The following is a 22,361-nucleotide window of genomic DNA, read 5'->3' as shown; positions in this document are numbered from 1 at the left end:
CTGACCTACCCATGGAGGAAGAGGGACTTTTGCCTCCAAACTGCATTCCCACTTGAACTGCAGTATCAACTCTTCCCTCAGTCTCCAGCCTGCCCCTCCTACTGTGCAAATCTCGGACAAGCCAACCTCCTCAATTGCTTGAGCCACTTCTCTCTCTCATCTCCTCTTGGTTCTGTTTCTGTGGCTGATTAAGACATTCACGGTTCCATTTTTTACAAACATCTTTTCTAGTCTTTATGGCTAGATATTCGGGGTAATTTTGGGGGGTGGTGTGTATTGTCACTAGCTGCATACGTATAATTGTGTATTCTTTTATTGCTTTAAAACAATTTGATTAGGACATTTTCATCTTCCTTGTTAATACAAAGTTTTAATAAATGTCATTTAAGCAGCTCCAAACAAGCAAACAAACACTCAGTAAGATTTCAGAGATACCACTTTTTTAAAGTTGGGGCACCTGGGTGGCTCAGTTGGTTGGGCAACTGACTTCGGCTCAGGTCATGATCTCGCAGTTTGTGAGTTCGAGCCCCGCGTCAGGCTCTGTGCTGACAGCTCAGAGCCTGGAACCTTCTTCAGATTCTGTGTCTCTGCTCTCTCTGCCCCTCCCTTGCTCACGCTCTGAGTCTCTCTGTCTCTCAATAATAAATAAACGTTAAAAAAAAAATTTAAGCTAATCTTGCCAAATTTATTGGTAGACTTCTAGGCAAATCCTAGTTAGTTTTGTTCTAAACCTTTTGGGTTTCATGATACCATGGACTATTTTTTATCATTAAATACCCTGTAGACCTGTGCTATCCAGTTCGTTGGGCACTAGCCACACGTGGCTATTGAGCACTAGATATGAGGCTTATTGCACTGGGATCGATCTGTGCTGTCATTATAAAAATATATACTGGATTTCAAAAACTTCATACTTAAAAAAAACATAAAATGTCCCATCAATAATTTTTCCCATCAGTAATTTTATATTGATTACATGTTGAAAGACAACATTGTGGAGACATTGGGTTAAATAAAATACATTACTAAAACTAATTTTGTTTCTTTTTACTTTTTTTTTTTACCATAGCTACTAGAAAAGTTTTAATATAAATTGGTGGCTCAAATTGTATTTCTATTAGACAGTGCTGTCCTGGACTTGATTTAAATGTTTGTTTTGTTTTGTTTTTTCAGTTCTTTTCATGCCTCACAAACATGATTCATTATGCCTTGCTCCTTTCCTGCTGTGGGTATTTAATGGTACACATTTGTAGCCATTACGTATCTTGTGGTTTCTGCCCACAAGGGAGAGTCCCTCTACTCCTAATTTCCCTTCATTGACCTCCTGTGTGAATAGACACATATGAAACTAGCCCCAGCTTGCAGTTTTTCCCATGGATTGACTTACTGTCCCTGCTGTCACAGATGCAGTCTTGAGTAAGCAGGATGTGTTGATCTGCTCCAGTAGATTTCTTTGCCAACTCCTTATGGACTCCGAACCCTTTCCTCTTTCCAGTGTGCCTTTATGCAGAACAAAATTCCTCAGTTCTTACATTATTTGAAAATATCATTGTCTAGACTCTGATGTGATTCCCAGTTGCCTCTAGGATCATGGTAAAGGTCTCAGTGGTGGGCTTTTATTTATACCTCCAGATAGATTCCTAACATAACTGATTCTGTATCCTATGAGGTCAGGGTTCCACTAAAGCCAAACTGCACATTTCTCTCTGCTTATATATGAGAGTCATTTTATAGAGAGTGTAGCCTTTAAGAGCTTTGCCTCTGGAAATAAGATGCCCTAGGTTTGAATCCCAGTTTTACTGGGATAATAGTAATAGTACCTTCTAAGGGCTTTCAGAGGGATTGAAAGAGAAAACATATGCAAAGCATGTAACACAACTCTTGATGCATATATGTATCTGTTCAGTGTTAGCTATTATTGTTTTCCCTTTTTGGAGTCATCATTGGGTCACCTTGTTTCATTTTCTCAAAACGGATCCTGATTTGATCTCCTTAATGAAGACTTTGAGAGTAACACAGTTGGATTATTGATAGGTTGGATCATTGAACTGGTCTTTTCCATTTATCTCTGCTGATTTGATTGCTAATATCTCTTCCCAGGTCTTTTAAATTTGTTTTCCTTGTGATAACATAGATTAGCTCTAGGAAGGAAGGGCAGCACATCTTTTTCCTTGCAAAGTTCTAGGTGCTTAGACGTGCTCTCCATATTCCACGTGCTTTGTCAATTTTATTGACCTATGGATCACTTACCCTTGCTGGAATCCTGAGTGAGACTACCAGTAAGTGACATCGAAACCACCTTATTCCCTGAATGCTACCTTTTCTCTTTACAACCAACATACTGAAATGAAAAACTACTTGTTGCATCTTTGGAAAGAGTGAAAGAAACCATTGTACTGTAGAGCCCTATGTAAAAGGTTCCAGCCTTGGAAGAATCCATCCTTCATTTTGTTGCCTACTGTAATATGTAGATTGACTTCTACTGTAGAGCCCTGTTTTCCTGTTCTTATGATCACCTTTCCCCATTCTTCTTTTCAGTCTGAGCCCCAGCCAGCTGCCAGTAGCCAGCATCTGTCTGCCTTATATTGCTCTGGTCTTGCCACTGAAGTTTCTAGCCTTCAGTCTTGGTGGATCATTGCTTGATGTCACCTTGGTCTATTCCCCTTCTTGTAGAAAGACAATTATGAGGGGCGCCTGGGTGGCGCAGTCGGTTAAGCGTCCGACTTCAGCCAGGTCACGATCTCGCGGTCCGGGAGTTCGAGCCCCGCGTCAGGCTCTGGGCTGATGGCTCAGAGCCTGGAGCCTGTTTCCGATTCTGTGTCTCCCTCTCTCTCTGCCCCTCCCCCGTTCATGCTCTGTCTCTCTCTGTCCCAAAAAAATAAATAAACGTTGAAAAAAAAATTTAGAAAGACAATTATGAGAAGAGAGGTATTCAGGAGCTGTTTGGCTTTATTATTGGAAGGAAGGCTCTCTAATGACTTCCTTAAACATAGTGGAGGAAGCAAGGCTATACAAAATTGAAATTGGAGGTTGGGATGCCTAACATTCAAACTATCCCAGTGGGTTGATATATTGACTTCCATTGTTTTCTCCTCTGACTATGGGATTGGGGATTGAATGGAAGCAGTACAGTCAGAGGTTTTCAAGAGAACTGATTTTATTCAACAAAGTATGGGGTTTTTTTCCTGCTTTCCTCCCACTATTTCTTGGTTATTGGTACTTAAAAGAGAAAAAAGAATAACATTGAAATTAGTTTTGGAAGCACATTCTACCACCTAATTTCCAGGTCCTTTATGCTTCATTGATGTCTTCCTATCTCTTAGAATTGTAATCTTGTCTATTTAATAAATAAAGGGATTTGTCTAGTTAACTGACTCCACCCCCCACCCTCCCCCCTGCCCCTTACCTAAAACTTACCTTGCAAAGGTACATTAACCACTATCTTTGTTGAGTTTCGAAACTGAGAGAAAATTGGAAGAGATCCATTTAACTTTAAGGAGAAAAAAAAAAAAAAATCTATGGTTAGGTTTAGTTAGCTTGAGTAATTTGAAATTTCCAAAATTGTGCTCTGTGGGAATTTTAAAATCCAAAAGTAATATTGTAAGAATTTGAAATTCTAAAAATAGTCATGAAAATGAGCCTGGTTTTGGTTTGCTGAGCAAATGGTTATTATAAATGTCACCTCCGATAGATGTTAGCAATTGAATCCTAGGAATGTGAACTAAGACTGAGCCACTGTGATTTACTGAGGCAAATTCAGTTCTGTGACTTGAAGTAAATTGTGTAAAAATCATTGGCTCTGGTTCAATGTGTCCTGAGAGAAACGTCAAAATCTTTTCATATTATCTGAGTATTTATGAAATCCTATTTCCTATAGTTTGCACATGTAGTTTACAACTAGAAGAAATCATATTGACTAATCAGGTCACTTTCTGCAGTCTTTTTTTTTCTTTTTTTGCCTTAGCAAGATGAGCATCCGTGGTTGCATTCCTGCCAATTGTACGTTGTAACCCCAACAGCAGATTAAAAGGAATTACCTAGATGAGGAGCCCATCTAGAGGCTCTGGATGGAGGGAGTGCAGTTTAATTCTGTGCAGGAAGTAAACATTGTTCTTTGTTTGGCTAAAGTGAAAAGAGAATTTTGACAGTTAGATTGCATTTTTGGGGTTGAGCATCCTCCCCTTACAGAGCAATGCAGCCATTTAACTCCATATTATTGAAGTATAATTCTCGAGAACTCTATTGATGCTTCTGAATTTTGAACACTGCATTTAGAAAATTTGCTTTCTAATATTGCTAAAAGAAGCTGGTACTTACTGGCATCATTGTTTGGCTGGAAATGCAGTATGTGACCTTTTTCTGCACCTTTGAAATTCCCTAATTGTTAAACCATGCTCTCTTTTTTATTCTAAAGTTTTTTTTTTTAATTTTCAACTACATTTACTTCCAGAAAAGTTACATGATTAGTACAAAACATTCCTATTTCTCAAAGGTTAGCATTTTACTACATTTGCTTTATCCTTCACTTCCTCACAGTCACTCATTCTCTTTCTCTCTTTCTAGTTATTTAGTATTACTGAATTGGTATAATCCCTAAGGTTGCTTCAGTGCCTTTAATGTTTATAAATATGTGTGTGTACATACACAGTATACATACAAAACACACAAACACACAAATATATATACATATATCATACACACAACACATACATTTTTCCCCCTGAACTGTTTGAGAACAAAGTATAGGCATGATTCCTCTCTACCTCTGCTTACTGTATGACATGGGACCATAACTAAAATACAATGATCAAATCAGGAAATTAACATTGATGTAACGTGCTTATCTATAGGTCTTACTCATATTTTGGCAGTTTTTTTGATGGCCTTTATAACAAAAGAAACCCAGGCTGTACTGCACGCGTTTGTGCTAGCTTTTCAGTTTAATCTAAACTTTAAACCATTTACACTTTAAACCATTCTCTTTGAATGACCGTGAAGAAAAAAAAAAAAAAAGCTCAAAATATGGTATTAAATGATGCTCTAAGATGTTTTTAGGAGCAGCTGGGTAGTTCAGTCAGTTTAGTGTTCGACTCTTGATTTCGGCTCAGGTCATGATCTCGTGGTCGTGTGGTTGAGCTGCGTGTCTGTCAGCACAGAGCCTGCTTGGGGTTCTCTCTCTCCCTCTTTTTTGCCCCTTCCCAAGATGCCTTCTCTCTCTCTCTCTCTCCCTCCCTCTCAAAATAAATAAATTAAAAAAATACATTTTTAATGCTTCATGCTATATTTAAGAAAAACAAAGTATAAACTAATAGAAGTACTGATTAGAGCTTGATTTTATTCTCTAAATTACCTGTATTTTGCTAACTTAGATATAATCACTAGCAATATTGTTAGGAAAATTTGCTATTTAGAAAAAATTTGCAGTTTATAAAGGCAAGTATTTGAATAAATTAAAAAAATCAAAAGTTATACTCAAATATGAGTATGCATAAGTATACATTTAAACAAAATTTTTTTTAATGTTTACTTATTTTTGAGAGAGAAAGGGAGTGTGAGTGGGGGAGGGTCAGAGAAAGGGGAAGACACAGAGTCTGAAGCAGGCTCCAAGCTCCAAGCTGTCAGCACAGACTCCATTGCAGGCTTGCAAACCACGAGATCATGACCTGAGCTGAAGTCAGATGCTTAACTGACTGAGACACCTAGGTACCCCGAGTATACATTTTTTAAAAAGTAGCTTTCAGCCACTGGCTTATTATGGGCTTCGTGTTTTGAAAAAAAAAAATTACAATAATAATAATTATTGCATAATAGTAAAAAACAAACCACTTTTCCACCTTGACCGAATCCTCAGTATATACCATTGAAATATTGATATCCAAAAATCATAAAATAAGGATGGAAATTTCAAGGTGAAAATTTTCCAATGTTAAGAAGGAAATGTGAATTCTCTCTGAATGGTCTCATCCATTCCTATAATTACAGCTTCCAGTATATGCCAGTGGGCCATTCTCCATCCCTCATTTTTGGTCAGTAATTTTCTTTTCTGGATAAAACTCAATGAAAATAAAAAATTTCAGACGTCTCTTAAGTGTTTTAGGTTGATGTTCGATAACTTATTATGTATTCCTTTAGTCTTATTTTTGCTATAACTGTGAGCAGTGGGCTAACCACTTCTTTAAAGAAGACATTGAAGTCTTCCCAAAACCAGAAATAGCATATCTGTGGGCTAGCAATTATAAGTACAAGAGTATTTGCACATACTTATCCCACTTACATGTTAGAACACAGGCCCCCCAGTGGACACGGTTACCAATTCAGAGATCACAGGGAGTTGATTTTCAGAAGGTGAGCCTATAGTCAAACCCTTTGATTATCCTCAATGGTGTCAAAATTGCATCATCTGAGAGTTAAGTTGATTTAAAGAAATAGCAATAGGCACATTCACAAACTGAATAATACTGATTAAAAGTCAGAATTAGAGGTGTGACTATTAAGAGAGAAGAGTGATTTTCTTTTACTTATCTTTTCCTTTTCTTTTCTTTCTTTCTTTCTTTCTTTCTTTCTTTCTTTCTTTCTTTCTTTCTTTCTTTCTTTCTTTCTTTCACTTTAAGTTAGCTTTGAAAGTACATCTGAAAGAATAGATACATCCTCAAATTTGAGCATTGGCAGTGTTAATGGTACCTTTTCTAGATTTTCAAGATGGCAGTGTTAACTGACAGTTGTCCTTTGGGTAATCTGGTTCTGCTGGCAGAGGATTGAAGCAGCTAGGCCCCTCCATCATGTAATTAATGATTCAGTAGACTTCTAGTGCTGTCACACGCCCATTTTATTTCTTTCTCTAATCTGGCTCATTTTGACGCTCTAGTGTCTTCCTAGTGCTTCTGGCTTTTGCTCCATCGACTCATTTTCCAACAGTGCTATCTCACTTGACAGCACTCTTACTAGATATTTGGCTTCCTTTCTTTCCTCTACTCCAGAGACCGTGAGATAGATCCTGTCTCTGACCTCTCTGTGTGAATACCTCGCTTGATCCCACCAGGATTTTATTACTTGCTGCAGCCAGGATCTACTCCTGGAAGTTCTCTCTGGCTTTGAGTTGGACCCACATTAGATAAATGCCTGTATTGTATTTATTTTAAAAGCCAATTATCTTACCTCATAGACCCCACATATAATATCCTAATACTCAAAGCAAAACTCTGATGATAGATTTTGTAAATCAAGCACATGAGAGGGAATAGAAGTAAAAATTCTTGCTCTGATAATAATGAGGTCTGAAATATTTCATAAATAAGCAGATTTGACTGAAGATGATTTTATGACAGAATCTAATAATACTCTCTTTTGCAAGTTTTGCTGCTACCTCATGATGGTTGTGATTTGGTAGTTCACGTTTAGAAGTCCTAGCAATTATGTTTTACCCTTAGCCCCTACCTCCCAAACACAAAGGATGAAAATACTGTCAAGAAATAGTGTCTTTAGAGTTTTGCTACAGAAGAGCAGCATGAGGAGCTGCATAGACCCACCCCAAACTGAAACAGCTGCAACTGGTAAGGATCATATATTTAAAGAGTGCTAAAATCAGAACATTTTTCTAAGAGCATACAGCATGTAAAGAGATACTTATTCAAGAGTCCTACTAAATCTTGATAAGAACAGAGAGAGTTGGTGACCCTGTGCCACTACCCACTTCCTCCTTTCCACCTGCCCCTGCTCAGCATGATGGAAGTTCTCCTCCAGGCACATGTGGCTGAGAAGATGGGGCTGCTTCTTCCCTGAGCTCTCAGTCAAGGGATACAGTGTCTGATTGAAGGGTGATGGCTCCTTGCATTTTTCAACTCCCTTAGCTCTGAGATGCTGAGGCTAAATTTCCAGCCAAAGTGGCTGAGAGCTAGGGGGACTCCCTTCTACCCAGCCCCCATTCATAGGGCAGTGGCTCTGCCTGAGGTACAACAGGCCAGGAATATTGGGGCAGCAGTTGCCCTTGCCCAGCTTGCTCATTGGATGGAGGTGCTGCATGAAGAGAGGCAAGTTGAGAAAATCGGAGTTACTGCCCCAGTAAACTTGAACCTTGCCCATTGAACCTTGTCCATGAAGCAAGAGTGTGACTCTAAAGAATAGACTACTGTTCCCACCTCCAACTCTGGAATAAGGGGTCAAAGATTTAGCCTAGGGAGAGAGGCAGCCCATAAGGAGAGAAAATTCAGAAGCTCTTCTGTAAGGAAATGACTTTATTTGAAACAGAGTATTCAGGAATTTAAGCCTGTGGGAATTCTTGAGAATTCAAGAAAAAAATGTAGATTTTAGAAAAGGGTGGGAGTTTTTTTTTTGAAAAAAAAAAAGAATGAAGAAAAATGAACAGAACCTTAGAAAAATATACCATCAGTGCATCAACATAAAAAAAAAATGGGGATACCAGGAGAGAAGAGAGAGAGAAAGGAGGAAGAAAAGTATTGGGAGATATACTGGAAGAAAACTTCCCAGATTTGATAAAAAATATTTATTTGTACATCTAGGGAGCTCATTGACTTCAAGTATGATAAGTAGGAGGAGATCCACACCCAAATATATCATAGTAAAAATGCTGAAAGCCAATGACAGAATTCTTGAAAGCAGCAAGAGAGAAACTACTCATCATATACAGGGGAACCCCCAGGAGATTACTACCTGATTTCTCATAAAATACAGTGGAGGTCAGAAGGCAGTGATAACATATTAAAAGTGCTGAAAGTTTTTTAAAAAACAAAGAAGTCCACCAGAGTGTCAATCAGGAATCTTATACCCAGCAAAACTACCTTTCAAAACTGTAGGCAAAATAACGACATTCCAAGACAAAAATAAGTTTTTGCTAACAAATGTGCTTTGTAAGAAATACTGAAGTTCTTCAGGCTGAAAGCAAGTAACCCAGACCATGATCCAAATCCTCATGAAAAATAAAAAACACTGCTGAAGGTTAATTATGCATTTATAAAAGACAGTATTGATGACTGTTTATCCTTTCTTTTCTTTTTTTAAAAACTCACAGCAATTTTTTTTAAGTTTATTTATTTATTTATTCATTTATTTTGAGAGAGAGAGAGAGCATGAGCAGGGTACGGATGGAGAGAGAGAGAGCGAGCAAGCCAGTGAATCCTAAACAAGCTCTGAGCCATCAGCATAGAGCCCAACACAGGGCTCAAACTCATGAACTGTGAGATCATGAGCTGAGCCAAAATCAAGAGTCAGATCCTTAACCAACTGAGCCACCCAGGAACCTCTTTCCTGCTTTACTCCTTTCTTTTTTTAGCTAAACTTCCCAACCCAGTACACAGCCCCATTTTCTATAGTTTCTCAGGTCAGATACTCAGGAGTCTACCATGATTCCTTATTTTCCCTCATTCCCTCACATGTAATATACCATAAAGACATGCATTCTTTTATGGCAACATATAGCTTCTTTATCACTTTTTCCATCTTGGTTGCAACCATATCAGCATGACCCTCCATTATTTCTTGCCTTCATATCTGTAATGGCCTTCAGTTGTGCTCATCAGTTCTGCTTTTTACCTTCCCAGCCCCATTTTCCAAAGAACACTAAGAAAACTTTCTTAAAACACAAATTCTCCAGTGACTTCTTGTTGCATTTAGAATAACAATAATTAATTATGGCCTCCAGAACTACTGCTTATTTTTCTGGCTTCCCCTGTGCTATTAGGAATTTCCCCATCTTCACGTATGTCTGTCTGTACACCACTGTCTACTTGTATTCATCACTTGCGTCTATGTCAGATCTCCAATAATTGAATATTGTACATGATAGACAGATTTGCCCCCAAGGCCTCCATAGGCCTTCATCATTCAAATATCCAGAAGTTTTACAATACTTGGCTTAAACTAGTGGTAAGTGGGCGTGCCTTTTGAAAGGAATATCGTCTTTGTGTATGGCACTTAGGGAATGTTGAACATTTTTTTGATGGAAGGTAATTTGTTGATATTCATGGTAGGGAGGAACAAGAACAGAAACAGTGATGTTGTGTAATAATAGTCGGGGCATTGGTAACAGCAGCTAACATTGTTGAGCATGTTCTTTGTGCCAGGTATCACCCAAAGTATTTTATGGAGGTGGTATCACTATTAACTTGATTTTACAGATGTGGAAACCAAAGCACAGAGAAGTTAACATTTGACAGAGTCATGAAGCTCTATGATATATTTCTTAACTTTCACACTTAATCATAACATGTATTTATCAAATGTATTTGTCATTTTTTATTTTTGCTTTGCTGTAAATTCACAGCTACAAGTTATTTGGTTCATTGGTGGCAAATGGCTGATATAGTCTAAAATTAATTTTGCCTGCTACTTACAAATCATGCTGTGCTTGGCATTTTTATATAAAAGTGCAGAATTTCATGAATTTAAAAGGAACCATCTTAAGGATTGAGTTAACTTCAATTCCTGTGAAATTAGAGCTACCAAATAATCAACCACATTTGATTCTACAGAAAGTAAGCCTTTCTTTCCTACACTACTGCTCTGTATGCTGAGCATGAGAAATAGGTTATTTTGTGACAGACTCTAGATTAATTAATTTCTATGCCTTTGTTTAAAATTAGATATCATATCATTATAATTGGCTCTTAAACATCTAGGAAGATAAAAATGTTCAGTTTAATGATCGCTTCTTTTAATAAGAGGAACAGTTCTCCCTTACCAATTTCATTTTTGGTATGTATATTAAGGACTGGAAAAAAGTGATTGTAAAACATTATTTATATATTTTGTAAAATTAAAAATCTAACCTAATTCTTCAGCTTATTGGTTGTCATAAATTCCTGTTTGTTTTTTTTTAATCTTCCCAGAACTTTCAAATTCCCTCAGTAATTTTTCCTTATTTTAATATTGCTAGCATATGCTTAGCCCATTCTGCTTTATGTTTTATTTATATGTGCATGTTTTATGTTCAGTATCATATATATCCTTATATCCCACCTTCCACCTTCCTCTCAAACTGGAAGTTCTCTCCATACCCAAAGTGGGCAGGTTGAATTGTGGTTGGAATAAAATAGTGTACAAATAAAATTTTATTTTTTAATGTAATTAAAAAATTTTTATTTGAGTATAATTGGTATACAGTGTTACATTAGTTTCCAGTGCCCAGCACATAAAATTTTAGAAGTGGCCCCAGCTCCAGAGATAGCAAGTAAGATGAGGCTAGAGAAGTTGGCTAACTAGGAAAAGAAGAGAAAGAAAAATACAGCTCTATGAACATACCCTGTGTCATAAATGACCACTCCTGAAAGGATAGGGCTAATCCTCAGGATTAGCCCAATTTCTAACTGGAATGGGTGAATATTTGATGAGTCTCTCCCTTGTAGTGATGAGTAGTTTCTTCATCTTAGTGCATTATTTCTTATTGTTCTGGTGACTCCATCCTGTTGATTTTTGTCATGATAATTAAGGGCCACAATAAAAATAGGATCTAGAGTTTCCTTGACTGAAAAATAATTAGTATTGCAAAAGCTCTTTGTGTGTTAGCCCTTTTGGATTCTTGCTATATCATGTTTTTTCTTTGTCTTATTGAAAGTATACCCACGCTTGAATGTTTCATGTTGACTGTTGTGGGTATTTTTTTTCTTTTTAATTTTTTTTTTATGGAAACTGAGTTGGTGATTTAGGAAGAGCCAAGTACATTATGGTGAAGCCCTCAGTTCATTTGGCCTTTCCAATTCTTGACTATCAGTGAGCTCTTTAGTCTGAAGAAATTGAGTCACCTCAAAATGATAGTACCTTCCCCTCTCCTCCAAATTGGTTTCACTGGGCAAGACAAATGAAATCATTACACCTTGGCCTTTAATCTATAACTACTAAACCTCCAGAATGAAAACTGCCATACCTTCTAACCAAATTTTAGGATGTGTTCAACTCTTAAATGCAAGGTTTTCCTTCTCCCTCATAGTATTTGGTCTGTTTTCCTCTATTATTTTCTCATTCCCTTCCCTTATCTACTAGCTGGCTCCTCCCTGTTTTCCCCTGAATGGGTCTGCTCTACCCTTTTGCATTCCTCTCATCTCTTTAGCGCCTACTGATTAGAGTATATTTATGTATTTCTCTTTTCGTATTTATATCTATGTTCTTCCCTAACACATATTGTTTTTCTATCTTGGATTTTATTTTCTTTGTTTTTTGGGTTTTGTTTGTTTTTTTTTTTTTTTGCTTTTTTTTTTTTTTTAACCCATCTTGGATTTTCTTAAGCATTATCTCTGACTGAATGCTTTTCTTCTTTCATTGTTTTATCTTCTGTTAAGTATTGTTTATGTTAAAAAAAAAATAAAAGAAAAATCACTGTTGGTTAAATGAATTCTGGCTCCAGTAGGGCAAAACCAGAATCCTAGTCACTTTCTTTCTTCTAGCCCCTACGCTGAATAGCATGATGTCTTTGCTTCTCATTTCCCTTCAGATTTTTTCTTACTTTACACATTATGTTGCCAGTGTCTCTGATTAGATCCTTTGATGAGAAGTCCTAGTAAATTGATCTTCACTTGCAAAAAATCGTAGGACCTCAAGAATTTTCTTAAGTCCATCTGACTCTCTGTGTGAAAGCATAGCTTATAGTACCCCAGATTTGAAGTGTTCTCCCCAGCATGAGGAACTGTTCTTAGGTACCATGTCTGGCATGCACTGCCCTTCTACATATATCAGCTTCTGATGATGTTAATGGTGATGGTGTGGGTGAGTATTTTGGAGGCAAAAGGACAGAAGTGGGAAGAGAACAGAAACACCAGTAATGAGGTGGGGGTAGTGGGAGAGTGTGAGTCAGGAAGAAATAGCTGCTGGGACAGATGGATTACAACACATGTTAGTTTGTTTTCATTTTCCTGCCTTTGGGTTTTAAAAGGAGCCAATAGCACCACATAAAAGTATCCCAAAGCTACACAAACTGTGTCGCCATCAAACCATCCAGACCAGTTATTCCCCCCTCCTTCATTCCTTGTGATTATCGAGGGACAGACGCTCCTCCATTCTGTTGCCTTCAGTCTCCCAACTCAGATGGAGTGGGGCGGGGAGGGTGATAAAGGATAGATAGGTAAAAATGGCTTGAAGATTTAGTTAAAGTTCCTGAGTACCTGCCACATTTAACCAAATTCTGACAACTCTCTGACACATTCTCTTAGACCCACACACCAGAAAGTGTGAGGACATAATGATGCAGTACTGTCCTGCCGTTCATCTCTTAAATCTTTGCCCCTTGGGTATACCTCATCAGACTGGAACCCCAGGGAAGGCTCCATCTTCTCTATGAGCCTATTTTTTTTAAACAAAATTTCCTGATGTTTTAACCACTTTATGGAAAACCAAGCAAACAAACTAACAAAACACTTCTTCTGTTGTTCTTACTGTTGAAGGAGAATGAAAGGAAAATCCTAATGTAGATATGTGGTAAATAAGCTTTGCATTTCTTTTTGATTCCAGCATGAATGTTGTCATGCTTATGGTTCATGTTTGTGAGAGCATTGTAGTACTGTAAATGATGAATGGGGAATGGTAACTTGCACATGGTAAGTAATGATATAGGTAGAGAATCTTTGCAGTATAGATTTATCATCCTCTTAACTCCACCATCCAGATTCATTTTAAAATTGTGTGCAGGTTAATTATGACTGGAAGTTTTAAAAATAAGTCCCCTTTGATTGGCTTCATTTTCTATCACTAATGTAAGTAAGGAACCCCCTTTTCTTTCTTTTCTTTCCTTTCCTTTCCTTTCCTTTCCTTTCCTTTCCTTTCCTTTCCTTCTTTATTTGTCTTTCTTATTTAAAATAATAGAAAAACAGTAGGGAATTAAAAAACAGAGAAGTAGCATCTCAGAAATATACAAACATATTCACAAAAATACAGCATCAATTTCCTTTCTGTCCTTCTTGCCTGGGAGTTGGGGGAATAAGTTACGAGAAATGTGTCATTCATCTTTTATATATCCCACTGTAGTAATGTCACTGTAATTGGCTTTTTTTTTTTAAAGATAATTTTACTACTTTACTGACTAAATGCCTTTTTGTTTGTGGCCTGCATCCTGCTAAATTCTTCTCAGTAGAAAATAATGCCATTATGAGTTTCTAATGTGTAGAGTATTAATATAATCTTACTTTCATTATAATAACCTTTGTTACTTAAGTTTTAAGAAAGTCTCTGAATATCCTTAAAATCCTTGAATTATTGTATGACTTTAGATTTGTGTACACCTTAATGATATTGTTAACTTCATAGGTTTTATAGAGTTAAAAGAAATTAGAATTCCCATTTTGAGATCAGTGTCCTCTAGGGCTAGGTAGCAGTCATCAGTTGCTGGCATGAGTATCGGAGTGGGGTCATTTCATCTGGTGGGGGGCTGGAAAAGAGGGTGTAGGGGCCAGAAGTCACACTTCTTAATGTTATGTTCAAATTTTTTCCAGTTGCTATGAACCTTTTTAAACAGGGGAAAAGGGAAAACCCAAATAGTCAAGTTGGAAAAGTGTTCTCTAGAAATTACTCCTATAGATTCTGTTGATTTTGTCTGAATATTAACCTTTTGTTTTAACAATGCCTTCATAGTTGTGGGCTTGTTGAAGCAAGCTCAGATTTCCATTCATGCTATTTCTGTCCTTCTATTTTTTACTCTGTTATCTCTCATTTATTTTAGGTTTAGCAGTTTCCCTACAGCTATTGCATGGAGACATTGAACAAATCAGAAGAGAATACTCATCAGTATTTTCTCATGGAGTGTCTATAACGAGAAAGTTGGGTTTTTCTAATATTATTATGCCTGGTAAGTGATGTGGGATGGACCGAGGGTTGACATATGGGTGTTATGTCTGTTTTTGACACTTGAGAAATTTTTCAAATTTGTCAGTTTCAAAGAGTTCAAATGGACCATGCTAAAGAAGGAAATGAGGTGTATGATAATAAATAAGCAAAAGTTTTTAAAAATATCTTGACATTTTTATTAGCGTGGGTAACTTGTAGGGCCATGTTGCATTCTTTATGACCATGATAAGAAGGAAAACTGAAAGAGTATCCAGAAAATACTTCCTTTGGTAGAAAATGTTAGTGAAGTCACTAAGGGGAAGTCCTTACAGGTTTTGATAAGAATAATTATTGGGCAGCAGCTTCACCTTCCTAAAGGATTTTTCTACCCAAGATATATATATGTAAATCAGCAGCCATATACAAATACCAAATGTTTTTCGCCACCTTTCCTAGTTCTCTTTGAGATGTATTTTTCAGGTCTCTTTTAGCAATGTAAAAGGACAAAAAAAAGTAGGGGGGGGAGGGTTCATTTCTACGTGGATAGGTAGCAGTTAATGAGAATCACACTATCCAAGTAAATGCCAGATAGTAGTATTTCTCAGTGCCCCTGATCCCACCCTCCACAACCAAGAGAAAAGTAGACCAAATGAAATAATCTCAAACTGTTGACAGTATTTTTAGAAATTATATCCTGTAAATCTCTGTTTAAATCCCACGTGTGGAGACAAGTGCAGGAAGTTGCATCTGACAGGGCCTTTGGCACAGCTGTAAGAGGGCTGCTAGGACTGCCGTGGATAAAGACCTAATGTGATAGAGAAAGTGCCTGGCATTGCCCTGTTGCAGCATCTTGTGATGTCTCTGTGCAAACCTGTTCCTGCGGGGAAGGCTAACAGAGAGCCTGGAAAGTTTCCTGAGATGACCTGACCTGGCTTAAGGACCCGTTCTGCTTGAGCATCTCATGCTACTCTTGTTGAAAATGACTGTGTATATAGAACTGTTGACTTGGTGGCCTGTGATTCAGTGGCTCCTGCACCCCTTCATTATTTCCTTCAGTTGCTATAAATAACTGGTATTTTCCTTTGTAACAAAAAAAGAAAAAAATTCATGCCACTGGGAAGCAAATTGATGGGCAAATCTAATATAAAAAACATATTTTCAGACAGAATGCAGACAGCTGCTGGAAGAATTCCTCAGCTTGGTCTCTGGGCAGTATCATTGAGAAGTGGAAAAATATAAAGCAACATGACACTTCACCAGCTGAATAATTGTCTGGGATGTGCTGTGCTCATGCCGCCTTTGTCTGGCTTTAATGATGGAAATGAACTTTCTCTGGAATAAGGCTCGCTCCTGTCCCTTTGCTGTACTACATTATAGCGGCATTGGTCCCCCTGCCCAGGGGATCAGTCCTCTTGGACACAAGTCCGCATGCCAGCGATGCCAAGAGATGATGTTTAAAGCACCTGCTTCTTTTTCTTTTCTCCTTTTTCTTGGGTGGCTGCTTAATCTTCCAAATTCGATGAAGAAGGGAGAGGTGTGTATATTTACACAAACAGCTGAAAGCAGCTTTAAAACTGAGTGGAATTTTTTTTTTCACATTGCCAAACATGTGTTCATTGTTTTGTTCCCCTTTGTTATTTTCAGAATGTTGACTTGTCAGTTAATTCTCACTGGTGGCTCTAATGAAAACTTGAGCTGAATTCTTCAATGAGACAATGTAGGAGAACAACATTTCTAATGTCAATGTTGCACTGACAGTCTGCTGGCATGATTTTTTTTTCTTTTCATTGTCTAGACTCATCTTTCAGAATTGATTTGTGTTCTGCTAGGGGTCAGGACAGGTGAGGCCCATGCTTATCCCCACAGGACAAGGTCATCAACATAGTCGCTGCCTCTCTACAGAAGGAGTTATCTGAGGTCTTGACACTGATGGGAGCATACACAAAACTTCTGCTGAGGATCATAGGATGTAATCAGTGCCAGACTCTTTTTGGAACGGGGAAAACACAGAAGCAGAAACTCTCCCCTTGGTCTGGCTATTGTAGGGGCACGTCTCTAAGATGTCACCTAGTGTGAAGAGGTGATCTGGCCATGTGCTTTCAAGCTGCATGACCCTTCCCTGTTGTTAAGCGTTGGCCATCCAGCACTTTGTTTCTTATGGTGTCCAGTTTTCAAAGAATATAAGTCACTTTCTTTGAAGCTCCATTACTGCTACGTACAAACCAAATAATTCTGCAGAAAGTTCCATGGTCTGGTCTCTGGGCCCATGATGGGGAGAGCAGCAAAAATATTTCAATCAGTGCTCTCCAGTAGAAATGTAATTAGAGAGCCATAAATGCAATTTTAACTTTTCTAGTAGCCACTTTCAAAAGAGTAAGAGCAAAGAGTTGAAATTAATTTTAATAATATGTTTTATTTAACCCACCACATCCAAAATATTATCATTTCAATAGGTAATTCATATAAAAAAATTTTAATGAGTTATTTCACACTGTCTTTTTTACCCTCCATCCCTGAAGGCTGGTGAATATTGTACATTTATAGCACATTTATTTCCAGCCAAGTCACATTTCAAGTACTGAGCTGCCACATGTGGCAGTGGTTACAGTATTGGACAGCCTGCCTCTAAATGTCTTAACAGACTGTGCAGAGTAGGACCTGGGCCACTGCTGAATATCGGGAAGGACTAAGTTTCCATCCACCAGACATTTTGGAGCAAAGCTAGCTGATGTGTCAGGAATGTCATGGAAGGTCAAGCTGTGCCTCCCCCAGCCTGAAGGCCCATTCTGACTGAGTTTATGGTTCTTTTAGGCAACATGATCATTGCTTTCATCATTGCCTCGTGACTTTGTCTTCCCCATTTGTGCATTGTTCCCTTGGAAACTTGTTCTCATGTATCAACTGATTAAGCTGTCATTGTTTGTTAGGGTAAATTCAGTCTTCGTAGGAGATCTTTGAAGCTTCTAACCCTGAAAGGAATTGAGTAAAAGTTGTGGAGTGATGAGAAAGGGAGAGGTTGAAATTTGGAAGGTAGAGGCTCACTTTGAAAACAATTAGCAGAACCCAGGTTTCAAATGGCTGCCAGTGGTAGTAGCTTTGATCTTCATCTCAAGATTTATTTAAGTTTATTTTTCAAGTGTCATTCAGAGTAAGCCTCCTTTTTCTTTGGGTGTTAGGTGATAGATCACATAAGTCAAATTTCTATTTGGTCAAAGCTGACTAGATAACGATTTGCACACTGGGGTAAGAGGAATGTTGTGCATATGTTTGCCTCGTGTTTAAGGGGATATGAAGTTCTGTTCTTTCAAGTATAAATGTTATTCTTTATCACTTACTGACAGAGACATATCAGTAGATGGGACTGCCTGAGATAAGCCTTCTTTTGGCAAAAGCAGGTGGGAACCAGTGTGATATAATTTGAACTTCCTTAAAAATACATCCTAAATCTAACCAAAGCTCACCACCCCTCACTCCAAGTCACTGGACCTCCACGCATGTAACCACTTGCCTGAGACCTGAACCCCATGATCATGCTAGAGGAGGGGGTTGTAGACTTTCAACCAATGAATTCCACGGCAATGCAAGAGGTGGAGGTTAAGGATCATCCGGGTTATACTGAGGTGGGATTCCAGCCCCAAATCAGAATGGTGGAGGAGTTGGCACCTCCAAAAGTTTGAGGCTTACGGGCCCCATTACACAAGGGTGTAGGACTTTCCCCAGCTGGCCCTACCAGATATCCTTGTCCTAGAATATCGAGGGCATCAGGGAACCACAGCCCATCTCTACTCCTGTCTTTATGCAACACTGTTCTGGCAAGACTATCATGGATGCTATTATAGCATTTGCCATTATTTTCTTAGTAGTCAGCAAAAATTGAAAAGCTACCCCCCCAAAAAGTTCAATACCTCATAATACTCTCCTAAAATAAGGCAAAACAAAAATGAGAATGACACAAAAAGGAGAAAAAAAACATTGATAGGTTTCACCGAAGATGCACCATATGTGAGAAATCCAAAGTTCAGTTTTCAGCCCATCCATAAATTTTCCCTTTCTGTTGTCTGCTTTGATTTTCAGTTACCTGGGTTCCTGTCCCGTCCTTGCCCTCACCCGTGAAGATATCATTAAGTGATAGAATCTTGGGTATAGTTGGCATACATAATACATGGTAATACATAATACAATATGTATGAGTTTTTTATAGCTGCTCTTACAAATCACCACAAGAGGGGTGGCTTAAAACAACACAAAAGTCTTATCTTGCAGTTATGGAGATCAGAAGTACGCACAGGTCTGGCTGGGCTAGAATCCAGGTCTTTCGGCAGGGCCGCATTTCTTCTGATGGCTGTAAGGGAGAATTCATTTCCTTGCCTTCTCCAGCTTCCAGAGATTGCTTGCACTCCTTGCCTCATGGCCCCCACATCATTCCAATGTCTGCTTCCCTCATCATACCACCTTCTCTGTCTCTGACCCTCCTGCCTCCATTTCCCTCTTTTACATTTTTTTTTTTAATGTTTTTAGTTTTGAGAGAGAGAGAGGGCCAGTGAGAGAGGGGCAGAGAGAGAGAAACACACGCATACAGAATCCGAAGCAGGCTCCAGGCTCTGAGCTGTCAGCACTGAGCCTGACGCGGGGCTCAAACTTGGGAACCGCAAGTCATGGACCTGAGCCAAAGTCGGTCGCTTAACTGACTGAGCCTCCCAGGTGCCCCTCCCTCTTTCTCTTATAAGGACCCTTATAATTCTTTTGAGCCTACCCTGATAATCCAAGAAGGTCTCCCATCTCAAGATCCTTAATTAATAATCACCGCAAAGTCCCTTTTCGCTGTGTAAGGTAACATATTCACAGGTTCCCAGATTAGAACCTGGACATCTCTTTGGGGTACAGGAGGTGTCCTTATTCTGCCTGCCACACGCCTGAAGGGCCATGCAGCCCAGCCATATATCCAGTGCATGGATTCTCCCTCAGGTTCCTAGTGATGGTTTTCTGGCACATAACTTGAATATTGATAATGACCCGAGAACACAGATCTCAAAATGACCTCTTGGTGTTGGACTAGTTTCTATCTATTGGGTTGAGTTTTTCTGCCTGAAACCTCAACATCTTTAAATTCACTTAATTCTCTTGTCACCCTCATCCCTCCGCTGATGGGCTCTGAGTCCTTTCTCTGTATTGTTTATGGTCCAGATGATGCCGTCTGTGTCTGTCCCTGTCCTGTAAAGATGGTGTCTCGAACTGAAATCAGTGCCTCAAGTCTGATCTGACCAACACAGAGCAGAGTAGGACTGATACCTTCCTTTCTTAAGGCACTGATCTTCTGGCGAAGAAAGCTGAGTTACACTAGGTTATTTGATGGCCATTGTCACCCTGTTAAATTACATTTTTTCATGCTGAAAATACTTGATTTTAATGTAAACTTAGAATATGTTGGACATTTCTTAATATTTATACACCTATTTGGGGCGCCTGGGTGGCGCAGTCGGTTAAGCGTCCGACTTCAGCCAGGTCACGATCTCGCGGTCCATGAGTTCAAGCCCCGCGTCAGGCTCTGGGCTGATGGCTCAGAGCCTGGAGCCTGTTTCCGATTCTGTGTCTCCCTCTCTCTCTGCCCCTCCCCCATTCATGCTCTGTCTCTCTCTGTCCCCAAAATAAATAAACATTGAAAAAAAATATTTATACACCTATTTTCTTATCTGTAAGGTGGAAAAATAGGGCCTTCTTTTAACCTTGATGTGAGAATTTAATGAGCTGTTCTCTGTATAGCACTTGGCAAAGGATGGAACTGCCATCTATCTACTACCACCACCGTCATCATCATTGTCATAATCTCAGTCCATGAAATACCCCTCGTCTCAGACACTTGTCGATTTGTTTTTAACGGAAGGGCAGGAACTTTTCCAGTTCCATAAATATTAACAAGTATCCAGCCCAGCTAAGGCACTTGGCTAGCCTGTGGCTGAGTGCAGTAGTTTACTTGATGTGGCGAGCTTGGGCTTTATCCATGGCATTCCCAGCATAGAATCAAAGATCAGGGTTTCAGCTAATAATGGAAACCTCTTGGCTATTGAGGTCAAGCCATAAATCGATCCCGTTTGACTGTAATCACTGAACTCTTTTGAATTTGTTCCCATTGTTGTGGCCTTATATTTATCTGTCTACAGTGATATTTTGCGAAGCCTTCACGTGCAAAGCCAGTGGGCCTACTAAACAGAGACAGGTGTTATGCACATCAAATTTACAGAGTATTAAATTTGAGAGGTGCAAGGTGTTAATAAACATTGTCAGGAAAATAGCTTTTCACACTAGTGCTATGACTCCATTTCATACTCACTTTATGGTTTCTCTCTTAATTACCCAAGATGCTTTCTTAACAGCATTTGGGCTTATTAGTTTTCTCCAGAGCTGACCTCAGGTGTATTGATTTTAATTAGCACGTTTCAGCTTTATCCTTCTGCACGTTTTGGCAAGATACGGTACGTTGCAGTACTGGAACATAGCAAGCTGCAGAATTCCTGGGGAGACATACGTAGAATGTCATCCAGGAGAAATGTTCTCCTTGTTGTGTATTCCCTTTTCAGAGAAATCTTATTTGAGGCTAAAAGGTTTGCAAAAGAGGAAAAGGTTGCAGGGATAATGACCATTAAAGACCAGAAAAGTAAAGCATGTGCCTAAAGTGTTTGAATTTATGAATGTATGTATTTCAGAAGTTCTTCCGTAAGTCACAGAAACGGTGTAACATAACAAAGTAGTCTTGTCCCTCCTACCACCTCTTTTACCCCGCCCCTGTCTTTACCCCACCCCCATTTTAATAACTCAAAAACTTGAGGCCTGGAGGTTTATATTACCCCATCTAGACAGATACCACACAGAGCAAACAGTAGAGAGAAAGAGACTTGAGTCCAGATCTTTTATTCTAATCTTCCTGTTTACCCTACATCCTTTAGGCTTATCTGAATTCACAATCGCTTCTGAATTCAGAAGAAATAGAAGAATCCAGCTATGGTATAAGCTAAACAGGCTTTATGGATTGGTTTGGGAAGCTCATGCCATTTTCATCTTTTCTTCTTTGCCAAAATATACCATAGCTTACTCACATCTCTCATCTTCTCAGTGACGTCTTTTGTCATGAAACACCCGCTTTCCCTGTGCGCCTTCTTAGTCTTATTATCCGCAGAACTTCCTGTTATTATGCAACATACTATATATTTGGCTTCTGTATTAAAGACCTCCCTATTACTGGAATCTAAACTCTGTGGGAAAAGGATTTTTGCTTTGTTCACTGCTGGGTCTCGTAGGCCTAGAATAATATCTGGCATGTAGTGGGTACATGGATAAAGAATTTCATAGCTCTGGAAACACATTAATCTCTCCACCACCCCTATTCATCCTTTAGGCCTAGCCTACAGACTGGGGAAAACAGGTCACCTTACAAACCTCCCTCATCCCTTCTTGCTTTTGATAAAGTCAGAGTTGCCCTTCCTCCCAAGAGATGAGAGTGGAAGTCTCCTTCACAGGAAACACTTCTTCTTGATTTTGCAGGACAGCTAAGCCCCGTGTGGTTTGGACTAGCTAATTACTCATTATGAGAAATTCCTAAAGTAGAA

The 22,361-nt window shown here is 38.8% G+C and overlaps 1 protein-coding gene across 5 annotated transcripts in view; it reads left to right on the top strand.

Annotated features, from left to right (window-relative positions):
* DOCK4 (dedicator of cytokinesis 4) overlaps positions 1-22,361 on the top strand; it is a 434,026-nt gene that overhangs the window by 244,728 nt on the left and 166,937 nt on the right. For all 5 annotated transcript variants that reach the window (XM_043589284.1, XM_043589283.1, XM_043589286.1 and 2 more), the window contains exon 13: positions 14,657-14,782. In XM_043589284.1, the coding sequence (XP_043445219.1) occupies positions 14,657-14,782 (126 nt within the window). The remainder of the gene's footprint in view (positions 1-14,656; positions 14,783-22,361) is intronic.

Source organism: Prionailurus bengalensis, chromosome A2 (assembly GCF_016509475.1).
Source record: "Prionailurus bengalensis isolate Pbe53 chromosome A2, Fcat_Pben_1.1_paternal_pri, whole genome shotgun sequence".
Lineage (NCBI taxonomy): Eukaryota > Metazoa > Chordata > Mammalia > Carnivora > Felidae > Prionailurus > Prionailurus bengalensis.
The sequence above is the reverse complement of the archived record's forward strand: the minus strand, read 5'-3'. Positions and strand labels throughout refer to the sequence as shown.